This window comes from Grus americana, chromosome 20, assembly GCF_028858705.1.
Source record: "Grus americana isolate bGruAme1 chromosome 20, bGruAme1.mat, whole genome shotgun sequence".
In the NCBI taxonomy this organism is placed as follows: domain Eukaryota; kingdom Metazoa; phylum Chordata; class Aves; order Gruiformes; family Gruidae; genus Grus; species Grus americana.
Window position 1 is genome coordinate 831,109 of NC_072871.1, and position 27,655 is coordinate 858,763.

General features: G+C 54.2%; 3 protein-coding genes across 39 annotated transcripts in view; 1 reads left to right on the forward strand and 2 right to left on the reverse strand.

Annotated features, from left to right (window-relative positions):
* Positions 1-704, reverse strand: part of EXD3 (exonuclease 3'-5' domain containing 3) — a 295,827-nt gene extending 295,123 nt beyond the window's left edge. For 25 of the 33 annotated variants that reach the window (XR_008579990.1, XR_008579989.1, XM_054848354.1 and 22 more), the window contains exon 1: positions 80-215. The gene's annotated coding sequence lies outside the window, so the exon portion shown is untranslated. Of the gene's footprint in view, positions 1-79; positions 216-574 lie in introns of those variants that run through there. The other 8 variants (XM_054848351.1, XM_054848338.1, XM_054848350.1 and 5 more) reach the window with 2 other exon arrangements.
* On the forward strand, positions 166-17,456 carry NOXA1 (NADPH oxidase activator 1). Of its 5 annotated transcripts, none has more exons than XM_054848391.1 (15): positions 166-266; positions 2,728-2,810; positions 4,336-4,444; positions 6,620-6,754; positions 7,840-7,947; positions 8,646-8,705; positions 9,289-9,326; positions 10,047-10,188; positions 11,726-11,779; positions 12,711-12,783; positions 12,954-13,012; positions 14,926-15,098; positions 15,794-15,899; positions 15,992-16,115; positions 16,343-17,456. In XM_054848391.1, coding segments are annotated over exons 2-15 (1,281 nt in total). In that variant the 5' UTR covers positions 166-266; positions 2,728-2,808; the 3' UTR covers positions 16,441-17,456. The 5 variants fall into 5 exon arrangements, with proteins under 5 accessions (XP_054704366.1, XP_054704364.1, XP_054704363.1 ...); XM_054848389.1 differs by lacking the exon at positions 166-266 and adding an exon at positions 833-1,381 and having other exon boundaries at positions 12,714-12,783; XM_054848388.1 differs by lacking the exon at positions 166-266 and adding an exon at positions 837-1,381 and having other exon boundaries at positions 14,929-15,098.
* Positions 17,440-27,244, reverse strand: ENTPD8 (ectonucleoside triphosphate diphosphohydrolase 8). Its single transcript, XM_054848396.1, has 10 exons — positions 27,116-27,244; positions 24,205-24,336; positions 23,673-23,790; positions 22,488-22,638; positions 21,783-21,942; positions 21,021-21,251; positions 19,656-19,919; positions 19,139-19,249; positions 18,860-18,994; positions 17,440-18,203 (listed from the first exon to the last, which is right to left on the reverse strand). The coding sequence occupies exons 2-10, from the start codon at positions 24,322-24,324 to the stop codon at positions 18,012-18,014; spliced, it is 1,482 nt and encodes a 493-aa protein (XP_054704371.1). The 5' UTR covers positions 24,325-24,336; positions 27,116-27,244; the 3' UTR covers positions 17,440-18,011.
* Between the last annotated feature and the right edge of the window lie 411 nt (positions 27,245-27,655).

Consider the following 27,655-nt stretch of genomic DNA (forward strand, 5'->3'; position numbering starts at 1 on the left):
CCCCCGGCAGGTGCGGCGCTCCGCGGGCGGCCCTGCAGGGCCGGGAAACGGGGCGGGAGCAGCCCGGCTCCGGCCGTACCTCAGGGGGTCCCTCGGCCTGGGGGCCGTGGCGCCGTCGGCAGGAAGGGGTGGGCCGCAGCTCCCCGCTCCGCAGCCCAACGCCGAGGCCCGGGGGGAGGGCGTTTCGAGCACCGGCACGGACGGGCGGCCCGCAGCGACACCCCCGCGGTGCCTCCCGCCCGCGGGGACTACCGTAAATACCGCAGGTGCGCAGCTCCGCCGGGAGACGCCACCCGGGGAGGCCGAGAGACGCTTCGTGGCTTTATTTCGGCTGGGAACCGCGTACACCCGGAGCGGCCCCGCCGCCGCCGCCCCCCGCCCGCCCCGCTCCTCTCGGGCGTCCCAGGCTCAAAGTCCGCTGCCCCGCACAGGGCCGGGCCGCGCTTCCCCCCACCCTGGGGCTGCGCGGGGAACCGGGCCCGGCGGCGCAGGCCCCACCGCGGCTCCAGACCCCCGAGAAGCCGCAGCCCGGCCCGGGGCCGCCCCGGTGCGGCCGCCCCCTCCTGCCACTCACCTGGCACCGACCCGGAAGCGGCGACGGGAAACTCCGGAGTCACCCGCTCCGTGCGGCAAACCCGATCGGCCCCGGAACCTCCCGCGCCCGGCCCCGCGCCCCCACCGGCCCTCTTTTCCGGGGGCACCGCTGCACAGCGCCTGCAGGGGGCGGTGTCGCCCGTAGGAACGCGGCGAGTCCCGCGGGCCGGGGGCGGGCCGGGATTACCGTATTTACCAGAGCGCGGCGGCGCCCCTCTGCCTACCGCACGTGCTGTAGTTGACGCGCACGTTCGTAGGACCGTGAGAATCTCTCTTTTTAACTAAAAGACCCACAAAAACCAGCATTGTGGGCCGCGCCAGTCCTGGCCGCTCGCTGTACTGCCAGGGCCTTTCCTCTGGTGGCTTTTCAGTCGCCCTTCGCTGCTAGGGGCCAAGGAGCCAGCATCCCCCCGGTTCCCGCTCAGTCTGTGGCCCCCGACCTCGCCTCTCTTCCCCCAGACACGGCCGGACGCCCCCGCCCGGCCCCGCCGCGGCAAGGAGAGGAGCGGGCGGAGGCGGCCGGGCTTCCTCGTCCGCCCCGCTGCCCGCCCAGGGGCGGCCCGGCAGGTGCGGGGCCAGGCGCGGCCCGGGGAGGGGAGCGCGTCCGCGGGCCATGGCGTACCGGGAGCTGGTGAGGCGCTGGCACGAGGGCGTGCTGGCGGCCGACGGCGGGCACTGGGACGCGGCCCTGGACATCTTCGCCGCCATCCCGGAGCCGCCGTCCAGGATCTGTTTCAACGTGGGCTGCGTGCAGCTGCTGGCAGGGAGGCCCGAGGCGGCCTTGCGGGTGAGCGAGGGGCGGCGGGCTGGTTGCCCCGGCCGGGAAACCCGGGGAGGGGGAGTCGGGGGGCACGGCTTTGCCGTCTCAGTTTTCGAGGGAATAACGCTGCAACTCGAAGGAACTGAAATCCGGCGTTTCTTATCCTGCCCGTCCAGCTAATAGAAGGCGAGTGGCGATGGATGCAGACCATCCTGCGCAGCCCTGCACAAGGGGTCGGGGCTGCCAAAAATACCCCCGTTGTGCTGGAAAACCTGCTGCCCCTTGGACCGGTGCGGGCAGGCAAGCGCCCTGAGGAAAAGCCTTTTCATTACAGCGCCTAGCATGTCTGCACGGCTGTCCGGCTGTCTGTCTGTCAGCCAGCTGCCCAGGGAGGAGATGCAGCCAAGCCATTTCTTAAATAGCACAAAGACGGGCTCAGGCTGCCTGTCAGGGCAGAGCCCCGGGCAGGGCAATTGCTGTAAGGGACAACGGCGAGCGCAGCACCGTGGTGCCCAGGAGAGACGTCTTGGTCCCGGTGAATGGCCACTGACTGGGAAGAAGCTTGGCTATACTTCCGTGTAGGACAACGGTTGGTTGGTTATTTTTTCTCTTTTATAGCACAGTAAAGCAGACATTAAAGCAAGGTATGCTGTCAGAGTCACGGGAGAAGCCAGCCACCACGTCACCGAGCAGCACAGTCGCTCCCTGATCTCCTGCAACGTCTTTTCGCCGCTGTAATGCTATCCCTCTCTAGGCAGTATCATGAAAGTCTAGGGCTTCAGGCTTGATTCATTATCTACATACCATCTCTTTGCAATGACGAGTGAAGGAGCACACCTCCTAGGTTTCTCAGAAAGACATTGAGACGGTTTTCCCAGCACAGTGTTGCCTGTATTTAGCTGTGAAACTGGACCAGAAATATTGACTTGTAGGTGTGTTGTGTGAAGCCCTTCAGCTTTCTCCCTTGCATCCTTTCACGTAGTCATCACCGTAGCCTGCTTCAAACAGCCTTCCCCAGCCCGGCTAGTCCCGCTGCTCCCACTGTCAGGGCAAACCCTGCTCCAGGCAACACAGTTTTCCCATTACAAGGTGCCAGATGGCAAATACAGCTTATTTATGTCCGGTCCATTTTACTAAGGAAGGATAAAAACCTGAAGCTCAGCTCATACAGAGCCAAGACCTGACAGATGACTTGGAGCTGTGTGCTGCCCCCCAGCCCGCATGGCAGCCCTGTGCTTCGGAGCTGGTCACGAGCCCAAGGACGGCTTTTGTGCCCAGTGCAAATGCAGCTTGGACATGGCTGTCAGGGTGCCAGGCATCAACAGGAGAGGTCCTAACCGATCCTTGGGATATGTCTGTGTTTTTCTTCTTAGGCATTTGATAAAACCGTTGCGAAGGACAACTCCCTAGCTGTTGGCTTCTTTCAGAGAGGGTTTGTCCACCTGCAGCTGGAAATGTGAGTGAGGCGCATATCCATTTCAGTCTTTGATTTTCTTCTTTTAGTCATACTTTATTCCTAAATGATTCTGTGATTCTGTAATTCACTTCTTCCAGCAATCTTAAACAGTTCATTAGGTCCAGTTTGGCCTTGTAAACCCTGTCACAGGTCAGCAAGTCTTACCTCTGCTAAGCCTGAGAAGGTATAAGCTGTACAGCTCCAGAGCCCTAGGAGTGGCTAATACCTGGCATTACTGTCCTGGACACACAGAGAAAGAAGCTGCTCCCATACGCGGGGCTGCCAGGAGGTTACGCTGCCGTTCAGGTTGTCTTTGGGAATGAAAAAAATATCTTCACCTGGTACACCTGAGTCTGGCCTTCCTAAAAATGCAGTCTGCCCACAGTGTCTGACTGTCACTCTCTGCTGACAGTGGATTTTGTGGGCTTGCTCTCAGTCTCACTGATTTAATGTTGGGATTGCTCCACTAGTGTCATGGGATTGATTGCTCATTGTTTCCATGGTTAAATTACAGTGACATCCTGCTCAGAGTGGTGGGTGGAGGACTGCACAGATCCCTTCTTACCTTCAAAGTTCAGTTATTCTCTTTCCCGTTATTTTCCAGACCTTAATTTCCACAAAATGACTATATTTCTGGTGGGGAGTTAAAGTGAGCAGGTCTGCACTCACAGCTACTACACACTCTGTGCCTTTAGGGATGCTGGAGCCCCAGCCAGCACGCTGGAGCTGCTCCGCTCTGCTCCCAGCGCTGTGCCACGGCTGGCAGAAGCGGAGCAGGCCTGCCCCGAGCACACACGCTGTGCAGCAGGTCAGGGGCAGCACAGCTGGCAGACCTGCCTCCTGCCCGAGGAGGTGATGGCCACCGGCGCCCCATGGGTCCTGCCTTCCTCAGACGCTGCTCCCATCCACCCACGTCCACCTGGATACTTCCTCTTGGCTCTCGGTCGGGTGACCACTGTACAGCCGTTCCTGGACCCTTCCTTTCACCACCTGCAGCCTCACCAGGAACCTGTTTTGATTTCAGTTGCATAGCTGGCATAAATTCAGACTAATTCCCTCCTTACCCTTAGAGTTTCTCTAAATTTCTGCTCACATTGCTCTGGCCATGCACGTTCACTCACTGCTCAACATCGGCCAGGGTTTCCCAGCCCTCGCTTCTCCTCCAAGACATCTGCTGGGACAAAACCACCAGCAGCAAGCTCGGCAAGGAGCTCACAGCATTTGTTAATCACTGTTCTTTACATTTTCTCCTCCTTGGAACTGTGACTTTATTTTAAGTATCAAAACCTCCCGATCAGTAAAACTGTACCGATAATCCCAGACACACCATGTTCATTTTGTTCTAACAAGGAGAGGACAGGGAATTTTCTATGGTCACGAGCTGACACACATCTCTGGTGCAGCTCTCCTCATCCAAGCTGCAGAAAAAATATGTGCATTTTGCTAGCTTGATTTTTGAGCTGCTTAATTAGAGTCTTCAGCTTTTTTAGTCTCAGTTTTTTCTTCTGTCATCTCTGCATTGCAGGTATGAAGAAGCTCTCTCTGACTATCATATGGCCTTCAGTCATCTAAGAAAAAATCCCTTCATCGATTACAAGCAGCTGGGGCTGAGGCACGTACTCTATGCATGGGAGGTAAGAGTGAACCTATCTCAGTTCTTCCCCTCTGTTGGGATATTAATCAGTAGGCATTAGTAACCCATGAGCTTTTCAAGACAGTACATTGGAACAGTAGAAAAATTCTGCTTGCAGTTTTTTCTTTTTTAAAGGAACTTAATAATGGAAGTCATAAATCAATGTCATTTCTGAAGAGTTTAATAAATTACACAGTTTGAAAAGTAAAATTGTTCAGAGCAGATGCACAGGAATTTACACATTGGGGGTTTTAGCTTATCTGTGTAAATATGCATATAAGTTTTGTGAACTCCTCAGCTCTAAAAGCTGAAATACGTTGAAGTACAGACAGATGGGAACAAAACTGGTCCATAATGAAGACTTAAGAAACTTATGTGCATGAAAGCCTATCTTTACAACTGTAGCAACTGGTCTTAGCATTACCTCTGTGTCTAAACTTACACACTGGGCTGCAAGCTGTGTTTTGCTTCTGGAACACTTCATTCTGCAGCTCTTTGTTATATGGAGTTAACATGCCAGTTCAAAAAAGATGTAAGTCTGAATTGATTGTAAATATTTGTAATATTTGGAATGTAAAAGACTCCTAAAAACTGTACTTAACTGCAAGGGTTCATTTTGTCCTCTGTCCTGAGACCGCACACACAGACTGAAAAGCAGATAGAGGAAAGAGTATTTAATTCTTTACTTCCGCGAGAGTGAGGAGTCATTGCGTAACTCAAGTCAAGCGTGCCCAGAAACTCGTCATTCAGTCTCACTCAATTTTCATGCACCTTATACCTGGCAGGAAGAAGCTATCCTTGGCATCTGTGGTATTACCCAAACATCATAGTTTGTAACAGTTTCAGTGCCACAGCACTGCCTTCTCTGAGCTCACACACACTTAGAAACGATAGGTTCCCTTTGGGAGGTGCAGGGCTGCAGGATGCCCTGAGGCCATCAGGAGGAGGTCAGTACCCTTTCTGGTGTGAACACGCAGTTCCTCACTTCACACGCTCTAGGCATTGCCCGGACACGTGCACTCACTCTGCTGGCACACCAGACTCGGGATCTACATCCTGATTTGTCTGTATCTCGTCCTTACATCTACCTGCAGGTCATTTTTCAAAATGCACAAACACAGTCCTCCTGCAGAACTGTGCTATCAGCTTTCCCTGTGCACAGCCTCTCACATGCTGCATCTGATCTTCTCTAGGGAGAGGAGACATGCTGTATGGTTTGAAAATCCAGCAATATTTGCCTCTTGCAAGGCTATAGCGCTTCTGAGCTGCATGAGAGGTGCTGCCTTGCCTCTCTAAGAGGGAGCATCTCTGGAGTTCCCATAGATATTCAGGACTGCCATTCCACACTGCCCCCCAAACTGCAGTCTTCTACTGTCGTGATTAAGGAGTAAAGAAAAAGCATCCTATTAGCTGCTTCTCTGTCCCAAGCACTGCTGGCATCCAGACACCACAAAGCTGATAACCCTGTGACATAAGATAGTGAGCTATGTGACAGCGAGTCTTAGGCCACACTTCTGCCTCACAGGCCAGCAGCTTTTCCATACCCTGACTGTTGGCCAGTGACAAGAGATCTCCCACTCTTAATTCAGTACACAGAGCAAGGCTTCCCAACACCCAGTCTGTAATACTCCCACACTTTGCCACTTCACCACTGAACGAACTTACATGCTGTAAAGCTACAGCTGACAATTTGCATGTTCACAGCCCACTACAATGTGAAACAGTTTCCATTAAGTCATTTTGCAGTGAAATGGAGTCAGAATTATTTTGCACAGCAAAAAATATTACCTAATTGCACACAGAAAGAAACCCATGCAACTTGCCAAGAAAATCCTTACTGGCCTTTCAGATGCAAGAAGGATAAGATTAAAACTTGTGTAGTACCAGAGCCTTCTTCTGGTGTTCCCCTTGCCTCAAGCAGAGCTAGTAGCACCAACCCACCACAGAGCTAGCCTGGAGGTACAGCTTTTATCTCTTCCCACTCTGATTATGAAGTTTTTTCAGCTGTGCTGCTCAGAGTGCCTTTCCTGTGGCTAGTGGGGAGTAGATTGGTGCTGCTGGTGTATCTGTGGTGTTTCAGCGCCTGGTCCCTGTGTCTTGGGTGAGTTCAGTAAGTCACGTTGCATGTCTGCTCAGCTCAGCCCTCTGAGCTCTGCTCCCTCCCTGCGCGCTCCAGGTGCTGTACAGCACTGCAGCAGCGCAGTGCCGGCTCCAGCAGTGGCAGGAGGCCAGAGCCAGCCTGGATAAGGCCGTTGTGTGGAGACCCGAAGGAAGAACAGCAATCCTGGACATGGCCCTTGAGCGGGTGCAGGTAAGAGCATCTCTGTGAGTTCCTGGGTACGTCTGTTGGGCTCAAGTTAAGAAACACAAGATAAGAATGTACTAATTGTTGTGTGTTTGGGTTTTCCTGTCTACCCACCTGCTTGGTCACCTGGTAATGGAGTCTAAGCATGTGCTATTTGCATGGGATGCTCTACCAAACTAGTGCTTCAGCTAATCAAGTAATTCCATTGCCCCCAGGTGCTTCATAGCACAGAAACACCACAGTGGGAAATTATGGGATAACCTCTCAGGTTGGGGAGGTTGCCTTCTAGTCCCTGCTGTCCAGGAGCTTAGTTCTATTCGTACTCATACAGTGAAACAAGTTGCCTTATGCAGTGTTTATGTGCAGAAACCCTACAAGTGCAGATTTCGAGAGTCTCGCTTTTCATGACACTGGCTGACTTTTTAAAATCCCTTTGGCCTCAGTGACAATTGATGACAGCTTGGATATTAACGACAGACACCTTTAGAGCTTAAGGAGAGTGTAAAAGTGTTTCCAGGGTTGGTTCTAAACAGCAGTTTCCTTTTAGACTCTTTTATGATCAGAAACGACTTGCAGATCTCTGATTTACTCTTCCTGGAGGGTTCATTACTTTGCTCCCTCCATACTTCCTTATTTGTATCCTTTCTAAGAGATGATCACTTCTTTTAAATCTGATCATCTCTTCTAGCATCACCTTTGTGCTTTACATTAGTGTATTATTTGTATTTACTGTTCGCATGCTACTCAGTGGTTGAACAGAGGAGAAAAAAATAACATTTGAAGTCAAATAGAAAAACTGCTTAGTAGATTTGTTTACTAAACCTTACTCCACTGCCCTCTCTTCCCACCCATCCCATGCCAACAGAGTTAGTCTTCCACTCAGCACTGGGTAGTGGCTACTGAGCTTTTAGTTTACATGTGCTTGTTAAACCTGAGTGATCTTTTTCAAGTTCACAGGCATAATTTTTGCCCCAAAGTCTTCCTGGAGCTGATCTTGCACTCATAGGGAAGCTATATTTGCTTTTCACTGCTGTTATGTTTCCTTTGATATTAATTGATGGCTTTTCCCTTATCTGCTTTCCTTGCCCTAGAACCGTCTGTTTTTAGAGCCCATGCAGGTTCCTCTTGGGGAATTTTTCAGACCACGAAAGAAGGAAGTTGAACAGCTGGATTCAAAAGATTTCCTGGGTAAACCCAAGGTAACAGGCATTTAATCATTAAGATTAACAGCAAGTGAATTAAAATCCCACCTTCTGACATCTCCAGCGAGCATTACTGTTGGCCGCTCCACCGACCACTGCACTGGTGGAGACCCAAGAGCAGGATTGTCAAAGCATCTGGGACACAGAAGCTGGAATTTGTTAGAATTGCCACCTCTTCTACCAAAAATGCACTTTGGTGCTAAAAAACCTTCCCAAGCTTGGTCACTTTAAACTCTGAAAAAGCTGAGCAGGTACTTAGGGAACCCTGTGGTTGTCCTTTTGCTGACAATGACATTTTCAAGAGGAGCACGTTCTTCCAGCGTGCTCCTACTCACTACTGCATTCCCAGTGGGACGGGCAGGCACTTGGGAGACAAACGCGTTGTCACAAGTCAGCAGAGAATTTCTCTGATCCCTTCTGCAACCAATGCAGTCAGCAGAAGTGCCACAGGCCAGAGAGCTCCAGCAGGAATAAAGGAAAGGGAAAGTAATTCATTCACATACTTCTAAAGAAACCTTGGAAAGACTGAAAAAAAACCAGGGACACAAACGCTTGAAGCTGTTTTGGGAATCCAGCTCTGCTTTTTCCCCTATGTGCGTAGCTCTACTTTGTGCCTGACCTCAGGATGTCAGAAGGAAATGGGTCTGAGTAGGTAACCTTGTGTGAAGATTGAGAGTCTCTTTGTCCTCCAACAGGTGATCTCGTCCATCATTCCCAATGACGAGTACATTGGCTTCGAGCCTCTCAGGCCTCAGGTGAGCAGGACATAGCTGTGACAGAAGGAATGGAGCTGTCACCAAGCTCCAGGTAGGGCCTCAGATCCTAACACCATCAGGGTAAGAACACACTGTTAAAAAAAACCAGTGCAATATCAGCCTGGATCCATGGGGCCGTTCAAAGTCAGGTGGTGGGCTTCAGCATTGGCTGAATGATGTGAGTCTCCAGCCCTTTGAAGATGCATTTTTGTCTTTTTGCCATGTCAAAACAGCAGCGGAGACTTTGCTATGCTCAACACACGTTTGCCCAGCACTTTAGTAAATTTGTCAGCGTAAGCGTGGCTGCCTTGCACTGTAGTATGAGTTTCTTAGAACCAAGGGTAGGGGAAAAGGTTTTATTACTTGCCACCTGGTGGGATAAAGAAGGAGGGGAGAAATAGAAGGTACGTCCTGGTAAGGTGCGGAGCAGCAGACTTCTAACTGGGTGCTGTGATGTGATAAATGTGGTCAAAAGTAAATACCACGGAATACCACAGTGTAGTGTTCAGAGGAACAGTAAATAAGGTGGCACTGCTGCTGTATGAGGTACTGTTATAAATAGAGGCTGTTGTTCCTCCCACAGAAACAGGGCTTTTATGAACCCAGTGCTGATGCTCTGCGGTAAGTGTTCAGTTCCACCCTGGTCTAACTCTTCTCTCACTATTTCTGTTCAGAAGGTCATGTTTTGTTCTCTGATGTCTTTGTCTGAAGACTCTGGGATCCACACCCATTTCTCATGAAGGGCGGAGTGAATGACAAACACACAAAGGCTTGCGTGGCTGCAAAAGACGCTGCAGTTCAGTAGCACCGCTCATGCCAGAATCTCAGGGCACTTTGCAGGAGTTGATTCAAGAGTCTTGGGAGACAGCCATGGATCATGCCATGGCTGGGGAATGGAAGCAGAGAGAGGTGGGACCCGCCCAGGTCCATGACAGAGGTTCCTCAGCTGCCCCATCCTAATGCTCAGGACAAAGCTTCTAAGAAATCACTCCTGGCCTTGCTGTGCTGAACCAAAAATCAATCTGGGTTTAAAAAACATGAAAAGTCATTTGTTTTGATGATATTGTACCAACAGTAATTCAGGGATGAGTTCAATAGTTGTTTTGAACTGGAGGATGCACAGTGAAAATGGGGAAGCTGCATTTGGGAAATCTGAGTGTTTTCCAACCTCCTTTTGTTCCCATTTGGACCAAAGACTAGCAATGGAAATGATAATTTCTCAACACCTGAAACTTTTGGCAAGTGCCATTTTGGATGGGTGCGGTGTTCTGGATCAAAGCCATCCCACAGCAGAACTCCAGGGTTAGTAAAGGAGCTCTCATTCCCATTCTTTCTTTCCAGAGACAGTGAATCAGGCTACTATCGAGTTTTGTCCCACTATTACCCTAAGGACTCGGAGAATTTGGCAGTGAAAGCCAGCAGTTTGGTCTTTGTGCTGACAAGAGGAGCAGATGGCTGGGCTACAGCCATACATGATGGCCAGGTAAGGAACCTGGGTGGGCTTTCCAGCCAATCCCCACCGGCAGAGACCACAGCCCTGCTTGTGAACAGGAGCTCGCTGCCACCCTCTGGGCACATTCCCTGGGGACCCACTGGTAGCACTGCAGAGCAGAGGATGAGTTCAGGAGCTCATTTCCACACGCTGGTTGCTAACCATAGATTTCTCTGACACTTGGCTCCCACCAGCTTCTGCCATTCCCCTCTGTAGCTCCACAAGGGCATCTTTTTGGGCACTTGTGCTCTCCTATTGTGTAGGATAGCAGACCTCACCAAGGACCAGCATTCAGAGCAGTGTTTGTCACCTGAGAGCTCTAACGGAGCCAAGGAGAGAGGTCGGTCCTTACCTGGTGTGTAGTGCCTCTGTTCCGCTAACTTCGGGAAGGTTTGGGAGGGTTTCAGCTGTGCAGGCAGGTTTTATAAAGGGCTCTAGAGAAGACCTAAGAAATTAAAGCCTAGCAAATCTGACATCTTTCTGCAGACTGGGGAACTATAGTGTAAACAGATTGAATAGAAACAGATAAATATGACAACATGGAAAATCTTTTTTTGACGGAAGCCATTTCTCACGTCTACGTAAGTTCTTTGAAAGAGCCAGTGCATACCTGGATTAGGTTGAGCCAGTGAATATATTATCTGCCTATAGTCCCAAAAAAGTCAAAATATTCTTCACAAGACCACTAAAACAGGGAGCTGTTTGAGCAAGAGGGGTAGTGCTCTGAGGGCTGATAACAGGTCAAAATATAGAAATAAAGGGTGGGCATAAATGAACAGGTTTTTCTTTTTCTTTTTTTTTTTTTTTTTTAAAGAAAGGACGTCCCCACAGAGAATCTGCTGTGACCTCAGCACTTAGCATATTCCTAAGTGATATAGTGATAGGGATAGTGATATAGTGCTTCTTAAGGTGACCATGCTCCATGGCAGACAGTCAAACCATTCTGCGTAGACTGAAGCATCTGGAGCTAACAATGAACAGTTACAGAAGTACTTGAATGTGCTGGTTGACTGCTCAGCGAAGTGTCAGATGAAATTCAAAGTCAAAAAAAGTAAAATAATAGACACTGGGAGGAAAAAAAAGCATACTTACTCACAATGATCAGTTGAAATTAGCTCTATAGCCGTGATTGTCAGAGGACACAGAAATGCTGTTGGGCTGGTATCCCTCGCCATCCTTGCTGCTCTCTGCCTAAGCATCTGTTTTAGGAGCAGCGTTCTAGGCTTGGTGGGTGTTTGGTCTGTTATATTGCAGCCACTCAGCACCGCTGCTTTCAGCCGAAAAAGATGCAAAAGGACCCTTGGATTTTGTTTAGCAATTTCTGAGCACAAAACATGTGGGCTACCGTACCCAATGCTGGGCCCTTCCGTGGGCACATCCATGTTGCAGTAGGGTGAGCAGGCAGTGATGCTTTGCGAGGGCAGAAGCAGTGCGGAGGGGGGTGACAGAACTGGGGCTGGGGGGGTTGGGGCTGCATCTGCCACAGCAGCAGCTCCTGTCTCACCCTGTTCTGCTTTGTGTCCTGCAGAAGCTGCGCATACCGAGCTCTCTTCTGGAGCCTGCCTCAAAGATGGATAAATGGGTGAGCTGATGACCTTGTAACTAGGGGTGAGGAAGGGACCAAGAGATCCGAGACATTTATTTGTAAGATTATCACAGATTAGGACAACTGTGTAAGGGAAACATAGAGCGTGAAACACTGAGACACCTTGACTGAAGGCTGCTCTCAAACAGGCTCTGGAACACAGTGATGAGTTTGAGGGCTTGAGGCATGTGCTTGTCCAGCCTGCTCCCATGATGTCTACGGCATGGAAGTGGGTGAGGAGTGCTCTCATGTTCTAGTTCACCAGCAGAGTGAGAGCACGTTAATCTCCTGCAGTGGGACAGTAATACCTTAAACAGGCACTGCTTTTTGCCTTGAGACCATGTGCCTAAGTCCTAAACCCTCACTTTTGACTTAGGAAAACTTCCTTCAACTCCCATCTCTGCCGCAGGCACGTGCGCACACGATCCCAATCTTTTTCCATCTGCACCCTGTGCAGCAAGGTGTGACTCAGACCCCTATTTCCTGTGAGAGATTTTTGAAGCAAATGGTTGTTCTGATGTTGCTCTGATTTTTTTTTTTTCCCCTCCAAATGAACCTCTGACCATAGCACACACTCGGGCATTTGCTCCATGGATATTGCACTGGGACCATCCTGGGTTTGGCTGGGTGAGCTGGCAGCTGGTGGGGAGAGCCCTTAGCGCAGCATGAGCAGCATCCCTCTGCTCCAGCACCAACCCAGGGAGGTGAAGGGAGTGTCCCACCAAACCTCTCATCACCCCTGCTACCCAAGAGAGCTGCAGAGACCATCACCTGAGTGCTCCGCCTCATCCAGCCAGTTAACGAACTGATCTTCCTGGGGCTCTCTCTGGGGCTACACCCAGAAATCGGGTGCACAGTCTGTCATGCACACCAGCCTTGCCCCGTCTCTGGTGTCTTCTCAGTCCTTTCTGATGTTGTTCTGTTGCAGAAGATCAGCGATGGGATCCCCCTCCCTCCTGCCCAGGTGCCTCCCAGCCGACTCCATATGAAGCAGAAGCCAGGTAGCCCCCGGACCAGGGACCTTGGTGGATGTTAGCACCCCTGCTTTAGGAGTGCGTGGAGATGCTGGTTGTCCACTGCAGCCATGGCTGCGTGTGTGCTAGTGGGTTGCGGAAGACCTGTGGAGGCCTCTGCTGACTACAAGCACCGTTCCTCTGCTCTTGTTCTGCAGAATCTCCTGGGGGAGAAAATGCCCCTGCAAATGATGCTGGTGCCCAAACAGACTTCAAGGTAAGGTGTTTCACAAGCCGAAGCTGCTACAGCCTCAAGAGATCAAGGCTGTGCAAAATGCAAGGTTCCTGGCCAGATCCTCTAAAATTCTTGAGCTGCCCTAAAATCACTGGAAAAACTCTTCCTCTGCCCATTTTCCCATTCCAAAGAGAGGGTCCCATGTGGTCTGTCCTCCACCACTCCCAAGTTTGTGACCATATCATTTTGTGAGGCAGCCCAAGGTTGAGGCTTACCAGGGCAGTGCCCTTTTGCCACCCTTCAAGGAGCCAAGAGCCCCAGACGCAGCAGTGGTCTCAGACGTGCGCTTTACAGCCTGTTTTGCAAGAGAGAGCTGTCTTTGAACTATCTGCTGTTCCTTTCCCCCTCCTCCTCTGTGACATTTTCTGTCCCTGTCAGTCTGGGTACCACAATTCATTCATATTTGCATTCTTCTGGGATGATGTCCTCTGATCACCTTCATTACCAACTACTGTGTGTGATGGAGCTGGAATCGCTCCTCTGTCCGCTTGGGGACAGCACGTCTCTGGCAGTGCCAGCTGCAAACCAGCTCTGCTCCCTTTGTCTTTGCCACCCCTCTTTGTAGGGCTTTTGGAGTAATTTTTTGGCAGCTGTACTCCAGACAGAAGGCAGCAGAACACAGGGACTTGGCTGCACCTCTCCAGCTGGCTGGAGGAATTGGGAGCCCTGCTCATACTGGTTTGGGGTTGGCAGGTACCTGTGTGACTGGACCCAGAAACAGGCTTCCTGGGTCATGGGAGGAGCATGTGATCCCAGGCTTTGAATTCATAGTTCCCCCTCTGAAATTCAGATCTGCATTTTGATGCTGCGCTAGCAGTACGTGGTACCACTAAGACGAGGAGTTGTGTCTGTGTCACCTCTCTTGATCATAGAATCACAGACTGGGTTGGAAGGGACCTCCCAGCCCATCCAGTCCCACCCCTGCCATGGGCAGGGACACCATCCACTAGCGCAGGTTGCCCAAAGCCCCATCCAACCTGGCCTTGAACACTGCCAGGGAGCCAGGGGCAGCCACAGCTTCTCTGGGCAACCTGTGCCAGGGCCTCAGCACCCTCACAGGGAAGGATTTCTGTCTCAGATCTCATCTCCATCTCCCCTCCTGCAGCTTCAGGCCATTCCCCTTGGCCTGTCACTCCCTGCCCTTGTCACCAGCCCCTCTCTAGCTTTCCTGGAGCCCCTTTAGGGACTGGAAGGGGCTCTAAGGTCTCCCCGCAGCCTTCTCTTCTCCAGGCTGAACAACCCCAACTCTCTCAGCCTGTCTCCATAGCAGAGGTGCTCCAGCCCTCTGACCGTCTCCGTGGCCTCCTCTGGACTCGCTCCAACAGCTCCATGTCCTTCTTGTGCTGGGGACCCCCGAGCTGGACGCAGTACTGCAGGGGGGTCTCACCAGAATGGAGCAGAGGGGCAGAATCCCCTCCCTCGACCTGCTGGTCACGCTGCTGGGGATGCAGCCCAGGACACGGTTGGCTTTCTGGGCTGCGAGCACACATTGCTGGGTCATGCTGAGCTTTTCATCCCCCAGCACCCCCAAGTCCTTCCCCTCAGGGCTGCTCTCAATACATTCTCTGCCCAGCCTGTAGTTGTGCTTGGGATTGCCCCGACCCATGTGCAGGACCTTGCACTTGGCCTTGTTGAACTTCATGCGGTTCGCATGGGCCCACCTCTCCGGCCTGTCCAGGTCCCTCTGGATGGCATCCCTTCCCTCCAGCGTGTTGACCCACCACACAGCTTGGTGTCGTTGGCAAGCTTGCTGAGGGTGCACTCGATCCCACTGCCCACGTCACCAGCAAAGATGTTAAACAGCACCGGTCCCAATACCGACCCTGAGGAACAGCACTTGTCACTGATATGAGTGTCCTGAATAACCAGACTCTCCACCATGCCCCATCTCTCAGCAGATCTCACCGACCCAAGGAGAAGCTTCATCCAGCACGGACAGACCTGTTGTGCTGAGAGCGCATTGCGAGTGCATGGTGGTGGTGAGGGCAGGCGAGGTGCCATCTCTGCCCGACCTGCGGGTGCTGCTGGGGGAGCGGTTCAGGCAACAGGCAGAGCGAGGGAAACTGAGGTACGCTGCAGCACAGCCAGGCCCTCGTGTTCACACGTGTGTGTGACGGGGCAGCAGCAGCCTTTCCCCTGAGGATACAGGCATCCAACTGTGTCTGGTATCCTGGGAACATTTAGTTGGGGTCACAGCACTCTAGCAGAGGTTCAGCAAAGCTGTGAGCACACAGCCTTCTTTGCAGGGCTAATCTTACTATGGCTTTTGGTTTGGAGAACAGCGTGTGCTCTGTGGGCGGTGGAAGCCCAAAGGATCTTTCCCAGGAAACTGTACCGTGGTCAAGAAATGAGGGAAGAGAAGGAAAAACTCTGTGCAGATGCAGCTGCTGTTTACTGGATTTTCTCCCGCTCAGCTCAGCCTTTAAGATACACTCAGATCAATGCAGAGCGATTTGGGAGTTGGTCCTGGGGCGAGGCCTCCCTGACTGTGACACCCCTGGGGACACACCATCTGCAGTCGGGAGGGTTTAGGATCTTGCCCTCCAGTAAGTGTGTGAGGAGGCGACAGTGTCACTCCCTGACAGTGCCGTTTCTGCCCACTGAGCATGCAGGGTGGCCCCAGGTCATTGTGCAAGGCGACAAGCTCAGAGCTGACTTACTTACAAAGGGGACTTTGCAGACTGAAGATGGTAGAGGGCTAGGCTTGCCTCAAAGTTTGGCTTTAAATGAGATGATTTGAGCTGTGTTAACAAACCCTTGCAGCTACAGGCATTCGGATGGCAAAGAGCTGGGTGCAGTTTCAGGCGAGGATGATCTAGGGAAGATGTGGCAGCAGCTGACAGATGGTGGGCTGACACTCTGCTGCCAGGTACGTGGGCTGTGATAAGCTTCTCTGCTGTGCTGGAGTCTAATCTAGTCTCTGCTTTGCCTTGCAACATCAGTGCTGACTTTCTTCTATAGGACTCGGACTCCCACTCGGGCAGACCTGTCCTCTACCGGATGCTGGCTCAGCACTCTTACCTGGCACAGGGACCGGGGGACCTGGAGTTCAGCAAGGGAGATGTGCTGGATATTCTCTCCGAAGGTAGCTCTCCAGTGCTGTCTGCAGGCTGTACGGGGGCAGGCTTTTGGAGTCTGCTGCAGGGAGGGACGGGGGAATAGCTGGCCTCTCCAGTGCTGTCTCAGGCTTGTACTCTCAGGAGGTACAGGCTTGCGCTGGGTTTTGTCCAGAGGTAAATTCCAGCCATGAAAAATCTCGCTAACACCACTCATGTGGGCCAGGGCTCATCCTGCTCCTTTGTGTTTTCCCAGTGAATGAGGACTGGCTCGAAGGATGCTGCAATGGCAAGACTGGCATCTTCCCCAAATGCTTTGCGACCCAGACCAGTGGTGGTGCTGCCTTCCTATAGCAAACAGGAACCTTCTTCTGCCTGCACCATCTCCCAGGGGTGGGAGACACCAGTCCCAGCTCATTTGGGCCACAGCCAACACAGCCAGGAGCTCTGCTGAACCTGGACAGGAGATGTCCCCCACCTGCAGATCCCATGGGGTCAGTTCCAGCAGTCCGACAGCATTTTCTGCAGCCTGTTCCCAGAGATGGCATTTTTACCTCCGTGCTTACTCTGCCGAAGCTGTGCCTGCGCAGGGCAGAGAGAATGGGGAGGGATCTCGTGTTCGGCTGTGGGAAATGTCCATGTTGCCACTCAGACCTCAGGGGCTCAGGCTGCTGGGTGGGAAGAGATTCCTCTGGATGGAGGTCTTCACCCCCTCTCCCTTGTTGCTCAAGTTCAGGCTGGGAAGGCTGAGCCTCACAACGAAGCCAAGGATAGCCATTGGTGAGCAGGGGCAGAGCCCAGTTCCCCGGGCCCTTGGGCCACATCCCCTTATCTCCACCAGGCAGATGCTGCTCTTTGGGAAGGGCTCTGTGACCAGTTTGCAGTAGGGTATATGGGATAACACCTTGGGTTAGGACCACTGCATATCATCTTCCACAGCAAACACCCCATGGGTCTGCCAGTGCTGTGGGGCTCTGACCATTCCTCAGCCCAGGTGCCTTTGGTTCTTTCCTTAATCCCTTAAATCCTGCCTGGATGTTACTGCCCGATGCTGCATGGGCAGGGGTCTCGCAGCACAGAGGAGCTGTGGACCCCCCCTGCTCAGGCCAGCCCTGGGCTCCAGCAGAGCCTTGGAGGGCCTGGGGAGAGGGCTGGCTGCACAGTGCCCACTGGGCTGGTGGCTGGAGCTGGAAGGGCTGAAATGACTGTCTGGTTCCTGCAGCTGAGCTGTGCTGGGCTCTGCTGATGGACGTAAAACACTCAAGTGCCTGGAGCTGGAACCTGCTATGGATTTGGTGTCTGACAGAGCTGGGCTATGTAACTTGAATATAAAATAAACCCTGAGCCAGAGTTGGCAGCTCTTAAATCAACTTCCACTTGTATTTTTCTGCTGAGATATGCCAGTAAATATTTTTAAAGACAGCTGACAGTGTCTTTGGGAAGATACTCTGTTACACACTACAGAAATCTTGCACAGGGCAAGATACAGATAAGGTCACCCTTCTCCTCAGAGTTTAGGTGGCCATCACTGCTCTCCATCACCGGTTGCCTCCCACGGCTGGCGGGAGGGCAGCCCAGCAAGACTGGAAGTGCCAAGGAGACTGTGCTGGGCTGGTTAGTGACCTTGGTAGTTGAAAAACAAAAAGGATTTTATTTCTAGTTTGAATTTATCCGGCTTCATCTAGCCACCAAGTCTCAGTCAGCTTTGTCAGCCAGATTAAATTTTTTGCTGGAGTTGGGAGTCTTTTCCTCTTGGAGGTACTCAGAGACCTCAAGACACCTTTGTCATCTTTGATGTCTTTACAGAGATGACCCAATTAGACCTCCTGAGTAATGGAGGTGGGTATAATGCCCGCATTCTTGTCCCCCTTCCACCTTCTTTTGCACCACTTCCCTGCCTGGTTCAGTGGGCAGGATGCTGGGAGCTATTCGGTTTTCCAGGAACACTGGAAGAAAACGGCCACCAGACCTGCCACTATGGCCAGCACAATGAAGGAGACGGCGCCTGCCCACAGACTGGGCTGGTGCCCCTTGATGTGTTCCAGAGCCTCTGTGGGGATCATGTTGGTGAAGTTCAGCATGAAGCCCAGCGTCCATCCAATGTCTGTGTTTGCTGCCTGAGGTGAGAGAGCAGAGGACATCATCCAAAAGTCCCTCTCCCAGGCACCGGTAGCTTCAGTGCAAGGGACTGAGGGGCACCTCTGCCATGAGCTGCCCCAGCTGTGGTTTCACACCTGGACCTGGCTGTGGTGAACCTGATCTCACCAGCACCAGTTCCAAAGAGAGCTTTCCTCTCCCCCTTCCCAAAGACTAAAGAGCAGCTGAACATGGATGACTGCTCTGGTCCAGATGTGCCTCTGTGACCTGCACAGGATTTTGGATCCGAGCTTTCATCCTGCCCCATGATCCTTCAAATTTGGTCATATTCTGGTTCAAATGGGTCATGGGGCCACCGTCGCCTCTCTGATGCTCAAGTCAATTCTGCCCAACATTGGAGACCAAAGTGGCCAAATCCTGCTCTGCACTTCTCTGACCCCTTTAAAATTAGCTTACATTGACACCAGAGTAAGTGAGAAACAAGCTGGTGTTAGAGCTTTGGGGGCAGGTGAGAAGAATGAAGCTATGCTGGGCTCACTGGGTGGCAGGCATGAGGCAGGGACGTAGTTCTGGTGCAGGGGATTCCAGGGACATCGCTCCTGAACGTGCTCTTGGGCCAGGGCCAGGATGCGGCCGCAGCTGCCCACCCGCTCCCGCTGCCCCGCGGGGTGTTTACCTGCCGGCTGAAGTGGATGCTGCTCCATGTGTGCTCGTTGAACTTGTAGCCATCGAGCAGCAGCGTCAAGATGTAAATCGCCTTGGAGCAGTACGTGTGTAGGAACCCCTTCTGCTGTGGGAAGGTCTCCACCAGCTGTGGGGCCACCAGGGACATGGTGCAATGTGGAACGAAACAGATGCTCAGAAACCCTCCCTGGCCCAGGGAACAGCAGGGCATCTGCTTCCTGGGCAGAGATTTGGGACGGGACAAGCACATTGCCCTTCACAGGGCTCTCACCTCTGCCCAGTTCTTCTTACAGAAGGTCTGGACTGTGGAGTTGACGTCATTTAGAGACTGCTGGCTGGTCAGGTTCAGGAAGTGGAAGGTGTAGTAGAACCCAGCGAAGGCCTGGGGGATAAGGGAAAGATGGTAAAAACTACATCTTCCTCACTCAAAAAAAGACCCAGGAGCCCCTCTTGCCTGGGGACAAAATCCCATGTAATTCACAGGGTTCTGCATCCAGCACCCACTTGGTGGTCTACAGAAAGTTTTGGAGCCGGTGAAGCCCTGGGGCTGCTGCTTGCACTCTGAGCTAGCTCAGACTTGTTCCTTGGGACAAGATCCTCCCGTTTCCCTCAGGGAGGGCTGGGACATCGCAGGAGGCAGAAGCCACCTCCCAGCATAGGAGAAGATGTTTGCAGATGGGACCAGCTCTCAGGTCTCCTGTCTCCCCACCCCTTCCCACAACCAGTGGCAGGGGAGACTCCCACCCTCCATCCTCCCCCCACCAGCCACAGGGATGGAGGCTCCTTACGAAGAACTGTCCCCGCACGGGCGGCTGATAAACCCCATTGAACCCGCACGTCCTGTTGGCCCCGCAGGTGAAGTTGAAGAGTTTCTGGACGGCGGTGCTGCACGCTGCTGGGTCCCCCGTCCCTGTCACCGTGATGTTCTGTGCAGGGCTGGGTGTGCTTGGTGCATGGACACAGGGACTGTCATAGAGGTCTGCGGTGGTGACGGTCTCCTGGTATCCCTTGGGGTAGCAGGGGTGCGATACCTGCTGGGGAGACGGGCTGCCCTGGAGAGAGTGGGAGCCATTAGTGGGGCTTGGTGTGGGATGCCAGTGGGACCCTACCCCACAGCTTAGACATTCCCAGAAAGCAGGATCTAGACCCTAGGAGGATTTGAGGAGAAGCAGGATCCATCCTTTGCATGACTACCTGCCCATGGCTTTTGCCGGTCCTGCTGTCAGCCCCACCACTGAGCCGTGCTGGGGTGGCCATGCCACTGCCAGCCTGTGCCTCCCCACGGGGACGGCAACCTGCTCTCGAGGGCAGCGCATGCTCTCTGCCTGCACAGAGAGCTTGTTGCTCTTGGCATTCGCTCTGTCCCTACCGCGTCTTGCAGGCCCTAGCCCAGAAAGGACCAGAGGTGCATCCCGCTTGCATGCTCCCCAAGCATCTCTGTCTCCACAGCGCTGGGCTGTGCGCTCCGTCCGAGGTGAGACGGGAGGACACTGGTTAGTGGTGGAGCCTTGTGCAGGAGATGTGTTGGGAATCCTCCCTCTGGGCAGAAATTGAGGAAGGGTGAGTTAATTCAATCCCCATTAACAGCTCTCTATCATCTCTGCACCGAGCTGCATGGAGCCTCAGTCCTCTGCCTCACCTGCTCTCTTTATTTAGGGGTATAAAGACTGGAGACTTGATAATCCCAGCCAGGAGGTGCCAGATCACGTCCCTTGGGTGACTGGGCTCCCTGTCCTCTCCTAACTGGATGTTGCATTTATTGTTCAGTGGAGGCTTGGTGGCCTTTTAAATCACTTAATTTCAATGAAGCTGATACCTGGAAACCACTCAGCCAAGGAAACACTTTGTGCCATGTCTGAGGGGACAGCGAAGAACCTAAGGATAGAGCTGGGCTTAGGAAATGACAAAAAAATGCCATTACATGTCAACATCTGGGGAGAAGGGAGCCCTGGCAGGGAACCACCACCACCTTCCACCCAAATAAGAGAAGTTTTTGGTTCAGTAGCCAAAATCTACGTCTCAGGTTTTTGAATTTGTGAAAATTCCCAATTCCCTAATTCTTTTTCCACAGGCATGCCCAAAATTTTGGGAAGACATTTCTCATGGCAATGGGAAATGGTTAAGTAGATTCTGGTGACCAGTGGCTGCAGTACCTGGTGGAGAGCTGCCATCAGCATCTTCAACGCCTGCGTCTGCCCATAGCAGAGGTAGCTGTGGGTGTAGAGCAAGTAGTTGGTGCCATACAGCCTGAAGAAGATGGAGGTGTTCTTGTCCTCAATGGTGACTCCAGGCTGGAAGGTTATTTGTGTCGAGGCACCTCCAAGGTCCAGAGCTCCCAGAACTTCGGTGTCCTGTGGATGTTCCCATTTCTCTGCAAAGGAAAACTGGCCCCATAAGGCAACAGGTGTTAGTCTGAACTGGAGGGAGTCACAGTCCCTGTCCCTTCCCTCAAAGTTTTGTGGGCTCAGAAGCCCCCAAGGGACCTTCCATGTCCTGTTTCCCTCTTTAACCCCTTGCTGCCCACGTCCTCCTTGACCCACATAGACCTCCATGTAGCACTGAGGTCTGGCTTCTTGGCTGCTGCACGTTAGCTTCGATCCAGGGACTTTGTGGAGGGAAAGAGTAACACATTAATCTGAAGTCTGATATTGCTGCATCCCTGTGAAACCAAAATTGACATGTACGTAAGTGGAGAGCACAGGGCTCGGCTGAGCTGGACACAAAGACCCTTGATTCTGTTGATCACATCAGTGGAGTGGAATGTGCAGTTCATGACAACAGGCTACATTTACTGGGATGACTAGTGCCCTAAACCTACATTTTTCTGTCCTCTGCAAATCAAGAAACCTGGATGTAGCTAGGACAGGGATGTATAGACTGCTCACCCGTCTTCTGCCCAGCCCCCCAGCCCACACCTTCACGAGGGTCTCCAGCAGGTAGTTGACGGTGATCCAGCCAAAGGAGCCCTCCTCATTTCCCGTGAGGATCCGAGCTCCGCGGAAGTCCACAGGGTACTCGCCAATGGCCTTGGCCACCTCGGCAAAGACCTGCTCGGCCTTGGTGCTGTTCTGCTCCCTGCCGAGGGAAGAAGACAAGTACCGTGCGGTGGAGGCGGCAGCGGCTGGGGAGCTTTTGGTGCAGGGCTGACAGCAAGAGGCTGCCGTCTCCTGCAAGGAGCGGGCCTGCTCAGGGACGGGGCACATCCCCCTCCATCGCTGCCCTGCCCGCGGCCAGCTCTCCTGCAAGCTGCCAGATCCTTCAACCGCTGCGTTGGGAGTCTCCCCACAAATGCTGCCTGCGGGCTCTGCCTGAGCATGCGGGGAGGTCAACGCAGTCTGGCACAGGAGGTTGATCCACCTCTGGGGCTGCTGCCCGGCTGCTGCTGGAGGGGGCTGGGGGTTTCCCCGCGGGCACGGCGAGCCACTCTCTTGGGCGCCCTGGCAGACCGCAGACATGGGTGCTCTGCCCATCACCATGACCTGCCCGGGCAGCAGCAGCCCCCTGTGCCCCCCGGCCCCCTGTGCCCCCCGGCCCCGTCCCAGCCCCCTGCGCTGGCTACGATGCAGAACCATGCGGTGGGGAAGGGGTGGGAGGTGGTCGGCTCCAGGCAGTGCCAGTACCTCAGCAGCCGCATGCCTGCTGTGGCCCCCAGGTAGGTGGGGGTCTGCCGCTGCTGCTCTGCTGGGACGATCTTCATGGCCTTGTCCAGGCAGGGCTTCAGGCTGGCTCCAGCCCCAGCTGGGTTGTCTGCGTAGCTGGAGATGCCGGGTCCTGCAAGAGGGCACCCTGTGATGGGGCATGCTCAGAGCCACCCAGGAGGAAAAGGGCAGCGGGGGACACATTCGCACTGAAAGCCCCCAGGGGTTTTTCTCCATGTGCCCCGGCTCGCGCTGCCGTTACCACGGGTGTCTGTGGCAGGGCAGCGATGAGAGCTGGCCTGCCTAGAGGCAGCACACATGCCGCGGCCACGGCACAGGGCGGGAGCAGGCAGCGAGCTCCTGCTCTGGATGGAGGGGAAGGGTTGTGGTGTGCATCTTGTGATGCTGAGCACATGCTTCATCCCAGGGGGGCCGAGCTGCCTGAAGGACTCGGTCAACAGACAGAGTAGTTCCTTATTTCCCTGGGGAAGGGGCAGGCTCTCTTTTGTCCTGCTTGGGAGGGCGTGCAGAGCCGATAAGGACAGGCAGAGGTGGCCTCTGCACAGCTTGTTTGAGTTCCTATTTTTACAGGCTGGCACCAGATCTGAGCACCCAGCGTGGTCCTGCGGTGGGCAGGGACAGGCTCTGGCGTGAAAATATCACTATTTACCTTCCCCCGAGCTTTGCACACCATTATTGCCATTAGCCTAAGCACCCTCTCTCTTACACTTTGCCCTCTGCCAGACCTTTGCAGTTAACCAGTAACTGCCACTCCACCAGCACCTAGCCTGGACATGAGGTTGAGGTGAGCTCTGAGCCCTCACTCCCTGCCCAGGCACCTCTGCCCTGGCCTGGTGGCCTTTGCCAGTCCCACCCCAGCTCCATGTTCCATTTAGCTGACCCCACCTCCCCTCGCTAGCCTGGTCCTTTCTTCCAGGGAGACCGGTCCTTGTGCCAAAGCCTGACAACAGCTTTGCAACAGGAAAAAATCCCCCTTTGGGTATTTATAAATGCCCAATAAATAATTGTCCTTTGGGGCATTTACCATTTACCACGCCTGGCATGAACCAGCCAACTTGCCTTGGCAAGCCCTGGGCCAGCCAGCCCCGGTGTCCCCCAGCTGAGCAGGGGCAGGGGAGAGGGACGGGCACACCCCAGCACACTCACCGGACACGGAGCAGACCTCCACCTGGGAGACGATGCCGGTGCCATTCTCCTTGTCTGCAGGCCATCGGTAGATGTAGAGAGCTGTGTGCGTGGAGCCGGCATCGAACACCAGACCATACTGCAGAGGCAGAGGGGACACGGGGTGTCAGGGGGTGCAGACCAGCTTCACCCCCACAGAGGGAGGGGAACTCCAGGAGAGCCAGCAGAGCTCCTGGTGGGCAGGGGAACCTTGAGTGGTCAAATGAAGAGGGTCACCAGAGCCAGGAAAGCCCTTTGACATTGCAGTCACCAGCTGTATCAGGGACAAGGCTCCATCACAAGCCCTTTGAGCTGGCAATGCTCTGCAATGAAAAGGCTGTACATGCTGTAGGGCCAGTCACAGCGACTACACTCTGCCAGAGCCACCTGGCATAACAGCCTGCACAGGAGTTTGTCCCCTTCTTGGTGACAAACAGCACAGCCTGCCTGAAACCTGGGGAAAATCCTACACCCAAGCAAGCGCGGGCAGCTGCGCTCCTCCCAAGGACCCTACCTTGATGCTGGGAGGCAGAAACACATCCTTCACGTTCACGACGCTCAGAATAAGGGCAATGATGCTGAAGACACAGGTGGCTGCCAGGAGACCTGCAATGGCCTTGGCTTTGTAGCCCATTCCTCCTCCAACCTGTAAGAACAGTCCCAACACTCAGCTCACACCTCTGCATTGGCAAAGCCAGATTTGAAATGCAAATCTCATGGATGGATATGGGACCTGTCAAGATGGGATTTTCCCCTTCCCTAACAAGGGCTTGAAGCCATTCTGGGGTGCATGGCTGCTCTTATGGGAGGCTCTTGGCAGTCTCAGGGCTGGGATACTCTTCTCCTTCTGAGTATTCCCTCCCTGGCAGATTTTCAGCATGGCTTTTTCAGCCCTGCCTTCTCAACCACAGCCCTTCAGGCCCCTCTCTGCGTGCAGCCAGGATCCCATCCCTCTGCCCTGCTCAAACTACTGGCTGGGTGGGGGTCAGCATCTCCCTTCCCAGCAGCGTCACCAGGGGAAGCATGGCAGTCGCTAGCAGGAGTCCCAGACTGGCAGCAGGACCATGCCCTGGTAGGTTCCCAGTGCGGCCATCCCCGCCGTGGCCCAGAGCCACATCTCTCTGCCACCCACAGGCCGCCATCGTACCCTGCACCCTCACAAAACCTGTCCCACAAGACTTGGGACCATCAGGTCACATCTGTTGCCCAACAGGCCCAGACTGTCCCTGAGAGGACAGATCTCTGCTTCAGGCAGGGGAACAGCATCTCCAGCCACATGTCTCCTCCCTGGTCCAGCTCTCCTCGGCTCTTGGTGATGCCACAGCAGGTAAGCAGACATGCAGGGACAGTGTCCCTTCCCGCAGGTCATCCCCAAGTCTCTCCTGCAGCCCCAGGGGCAGGCAGAAGGGCAGAGGCAGAAAGCTCTGGGCACACACAGCCCCGCAGCCAAGCTGGCATGCCGACGGTGATAACGTTGCACGGGTGGGCAATGCCAGCAGGGTGTGGAGGAGCCCTTGGGGAACGATGCAGGTCCTGTACCTCCCACTCATTCGGCTGGAGCTCAGCTCCCGGAATAATCATCCCTGAGGCATCTGTAAGGAATTGCAGTGGAGAAGCAAAGCCAAAGGGTCTGGTTCTCTGCAACGGCCTCAGCACACAGCAGCTGACATGTCCACGTGCTCAGCACCCCACAGCTGGTCCAGATGTGCTTTTCTAAATGCACAGCTCTCCCTCCTCCTCCTGCACCGCCCTGCTCCGTGCCACCGGCAGCACAGGCAGCATGCCTGCAGGGAGCCAGGCTGACCTCCATCCACAGCGTCAAGTTGCAAGCCAGACTCCAGCTGAGTGGTGGATGTCCTGAGAGCCCTGGACACAGCCTAGAGAAGTGGTTTAACCCAACCAGTGCTTTGGGGTGGGAACTGGGGGCTGTCTCTTGGCTACACAATTCACTTCTCCTGCGAATGCATAAAAACACAGAGAAATTCCCTCACCCTTTCACCAGGTTGGGTCAGTGGCTTGAATAGGAAAGACCTTTGGCAAGGTCAAAGGAGATGCGGATTCCTATTTCAGCGTCAGCATCTCCAGTGATGAACAAGGATGACCAATATCTCCTGCGTGACAGGAGATATGTAATGATGGATAGCAGCTGTTCTTCTGGCCCACGTCATGGGACATGGGACTACAGGAAACCCTTATCAGACCTTATCCTATAGCCAGGAGCCCTCCCTCGTATGGTGGCTATGGTCAGAAGAGATCATACAGTATCAGCTGATGAATCCCTGTATTGTCACATCTCCAGTCTTATCAGCCCTGCTAGAGTTTGCCCAGATATAACTGTGGTGTTGGGATGTGCTTCCCCTGCTTTGGGTAACACAGCAGTGGCAAAAGTTCCCAGCCCAGCCCACATCCTGGAAAATTCTGTTCCAGGCACCATGCGATGGAACAATACAAAATGGTGATAAATTGCATGCGGGAACAGATGGGAAATCAGCTCCTCCTGCTTCTGGTAGGGACTAATTTCCATTTTCATTGGGCAGGAGGCGACACCCGAAGGCAACACAAAGCCAGCGAGGCCTGAGAAGGAGAGCAGGGCATGGGGAGGGAGCCCAGCAGGTGGAAAAGTAGCTGAGAGGTGTGGGAGAAGCTTATCAATCTGTCCAGCCTTTCAGTGGCACGTTGGGTGGCACCTTCAGTGGCACTGATACCCACTGCCACATGTGCAGCTTCAGTTGAGCAGCAGGGATGGGAAGGTGGTGGTGATGCCTCCAGAGTTAAAGAAGAGGCACGTTGCTGCACAGCACCGCGAGGAGCAATGTCTGGCCATGTCATCGTGTGGAAAGTTCACAGCTGTGCACAGCGCTTGGGCCGTAGCTGCACTTGTTTGTGTACGACTGGACACAACGAAGTGCTCTACAAACACCCGCGGGATGTCCCTCACCTTGCTGTGTCCCTTGTGGGGAAGGACAGAGGGGGCCTCAACATTCAGGAGGAAAGGCTCAAAGGCACTGCTGGATCTAAACTGTGTGTTGCTCAGGAAAACGCGAAGCTGACTTCACCACCGAGCACATTTGGGATTTGAAAGTCAAAACGGCTCTTGAGATTGTAAGAGGGTGAACGTTCATGTCGGGAGCATCTTTGCTAGGCAGAGCGGTCCCCTGCCTCCCATCCCTGAGCGCTGGGGCTCCGCAGTGCCCTCCATGCCCCGTCCATGTCCCCTCCGTTCCCCTCTGCCCCTCGCACCGTGGGCACCAGCCCTCTCCCTCCTGCCCCCCCAGCCCACGGACCGTGTTTATCCATCCCCAGCACCCGGCTCCGCTGCTGGCCGGGGCGCTCCGGGATCAGAGCCCTCCCTCACCCCCCCCTCCCCGCCCCTCCGAGCTCAGCTGCACCGAGGGGCACCCGGCCCCCGCCCTGCCCGCGCTCACCCGCGCTGCTCCCGGCTGCTGCTCCCGGCGCCGCCGCGCTCGGCCCCGTGTCAGCGCGTACCTGAGCGCGGAGCCCCGCTCCTGGGACAAAGGCTGCCCCGAGTGCCCGGTACGGCCCTCCCCTTGGCCCCGGACCAGCAACCTGCCCAGGAGAGCGCTGGTCCAGGAGTCAGCGGGGCTGAGGCTGGAGAGCCGGGGTGGAAGTAGCGCCTGGCGTTAACCATTTCGCTGCTGGAGGAGCCGGTCTGGCTGGGAACCCTCCACCCACGGGGGTGCAGTGGGTGCCTGCACTGCCCGGCGGGGGCTCAGCGGGAGGGGGCAGCGTCCCCCGAAGCTCAGGACAAGCCCAGCCAGCACCTCTGCCTCTCGGGGAGCCTGAGAGCTGGCTGGGCCCGGGATGAAGGCAGCGACTGAGGTCTGGGAGCCCCACGGACATCCCTGCCCCAGACCTGCTGCATAAACACACTGCAAGGTGCTGCATGGGCCAAGCCCGCACCCCTGCTGTCACCTGGCCCTGCCGTGCCCCACGCTGCCCCACTG

Coding starts and splice junctions, on each gene's coding strand:
- ENTPD8 (XM_054848396.1), bottom strand. CDS start 24,324: ATGGGCTACAAAGCCAAGGCCATTGCAGGTCTCCTGGCAGCCACCTGT. Junction 21,252..21,782: donor TGCTGGAGACCCTCGTGAAG/GTGTGGGCTGGG, acceptor TTATGGGGCCAG/TTTTCCTTTGCAGAGAAATG. Junction 18,204..18,859: donor GCATCCACTTCAGCCGGCAG/GTAAACACCCCG, acceptor CTCTCACCTCAG/GCAGCAAACACAGACATTGG.
- NOXA1 (XM_054848387.1), top strand. CDS start 1,208: ATGGCGTACCGGGAGCTGGTGAGGCGCTGGCACGAGGGCGTGCTGGCG. Junction 13,013..14,925: donor GTGCCCAAACAGACTTCAAG/GTAAGGTGTTTC, acceptor CCCATCTCTCAG/CAGATCTCACCGACCCAAGG. Junction 16,116..16,342: donor GCTGGATATTCTCTCCGAAG/GTAGCTCTCCAG, acceptor GTGTTTTCCCAG/TGAATGAGGACTGGCTCGAA.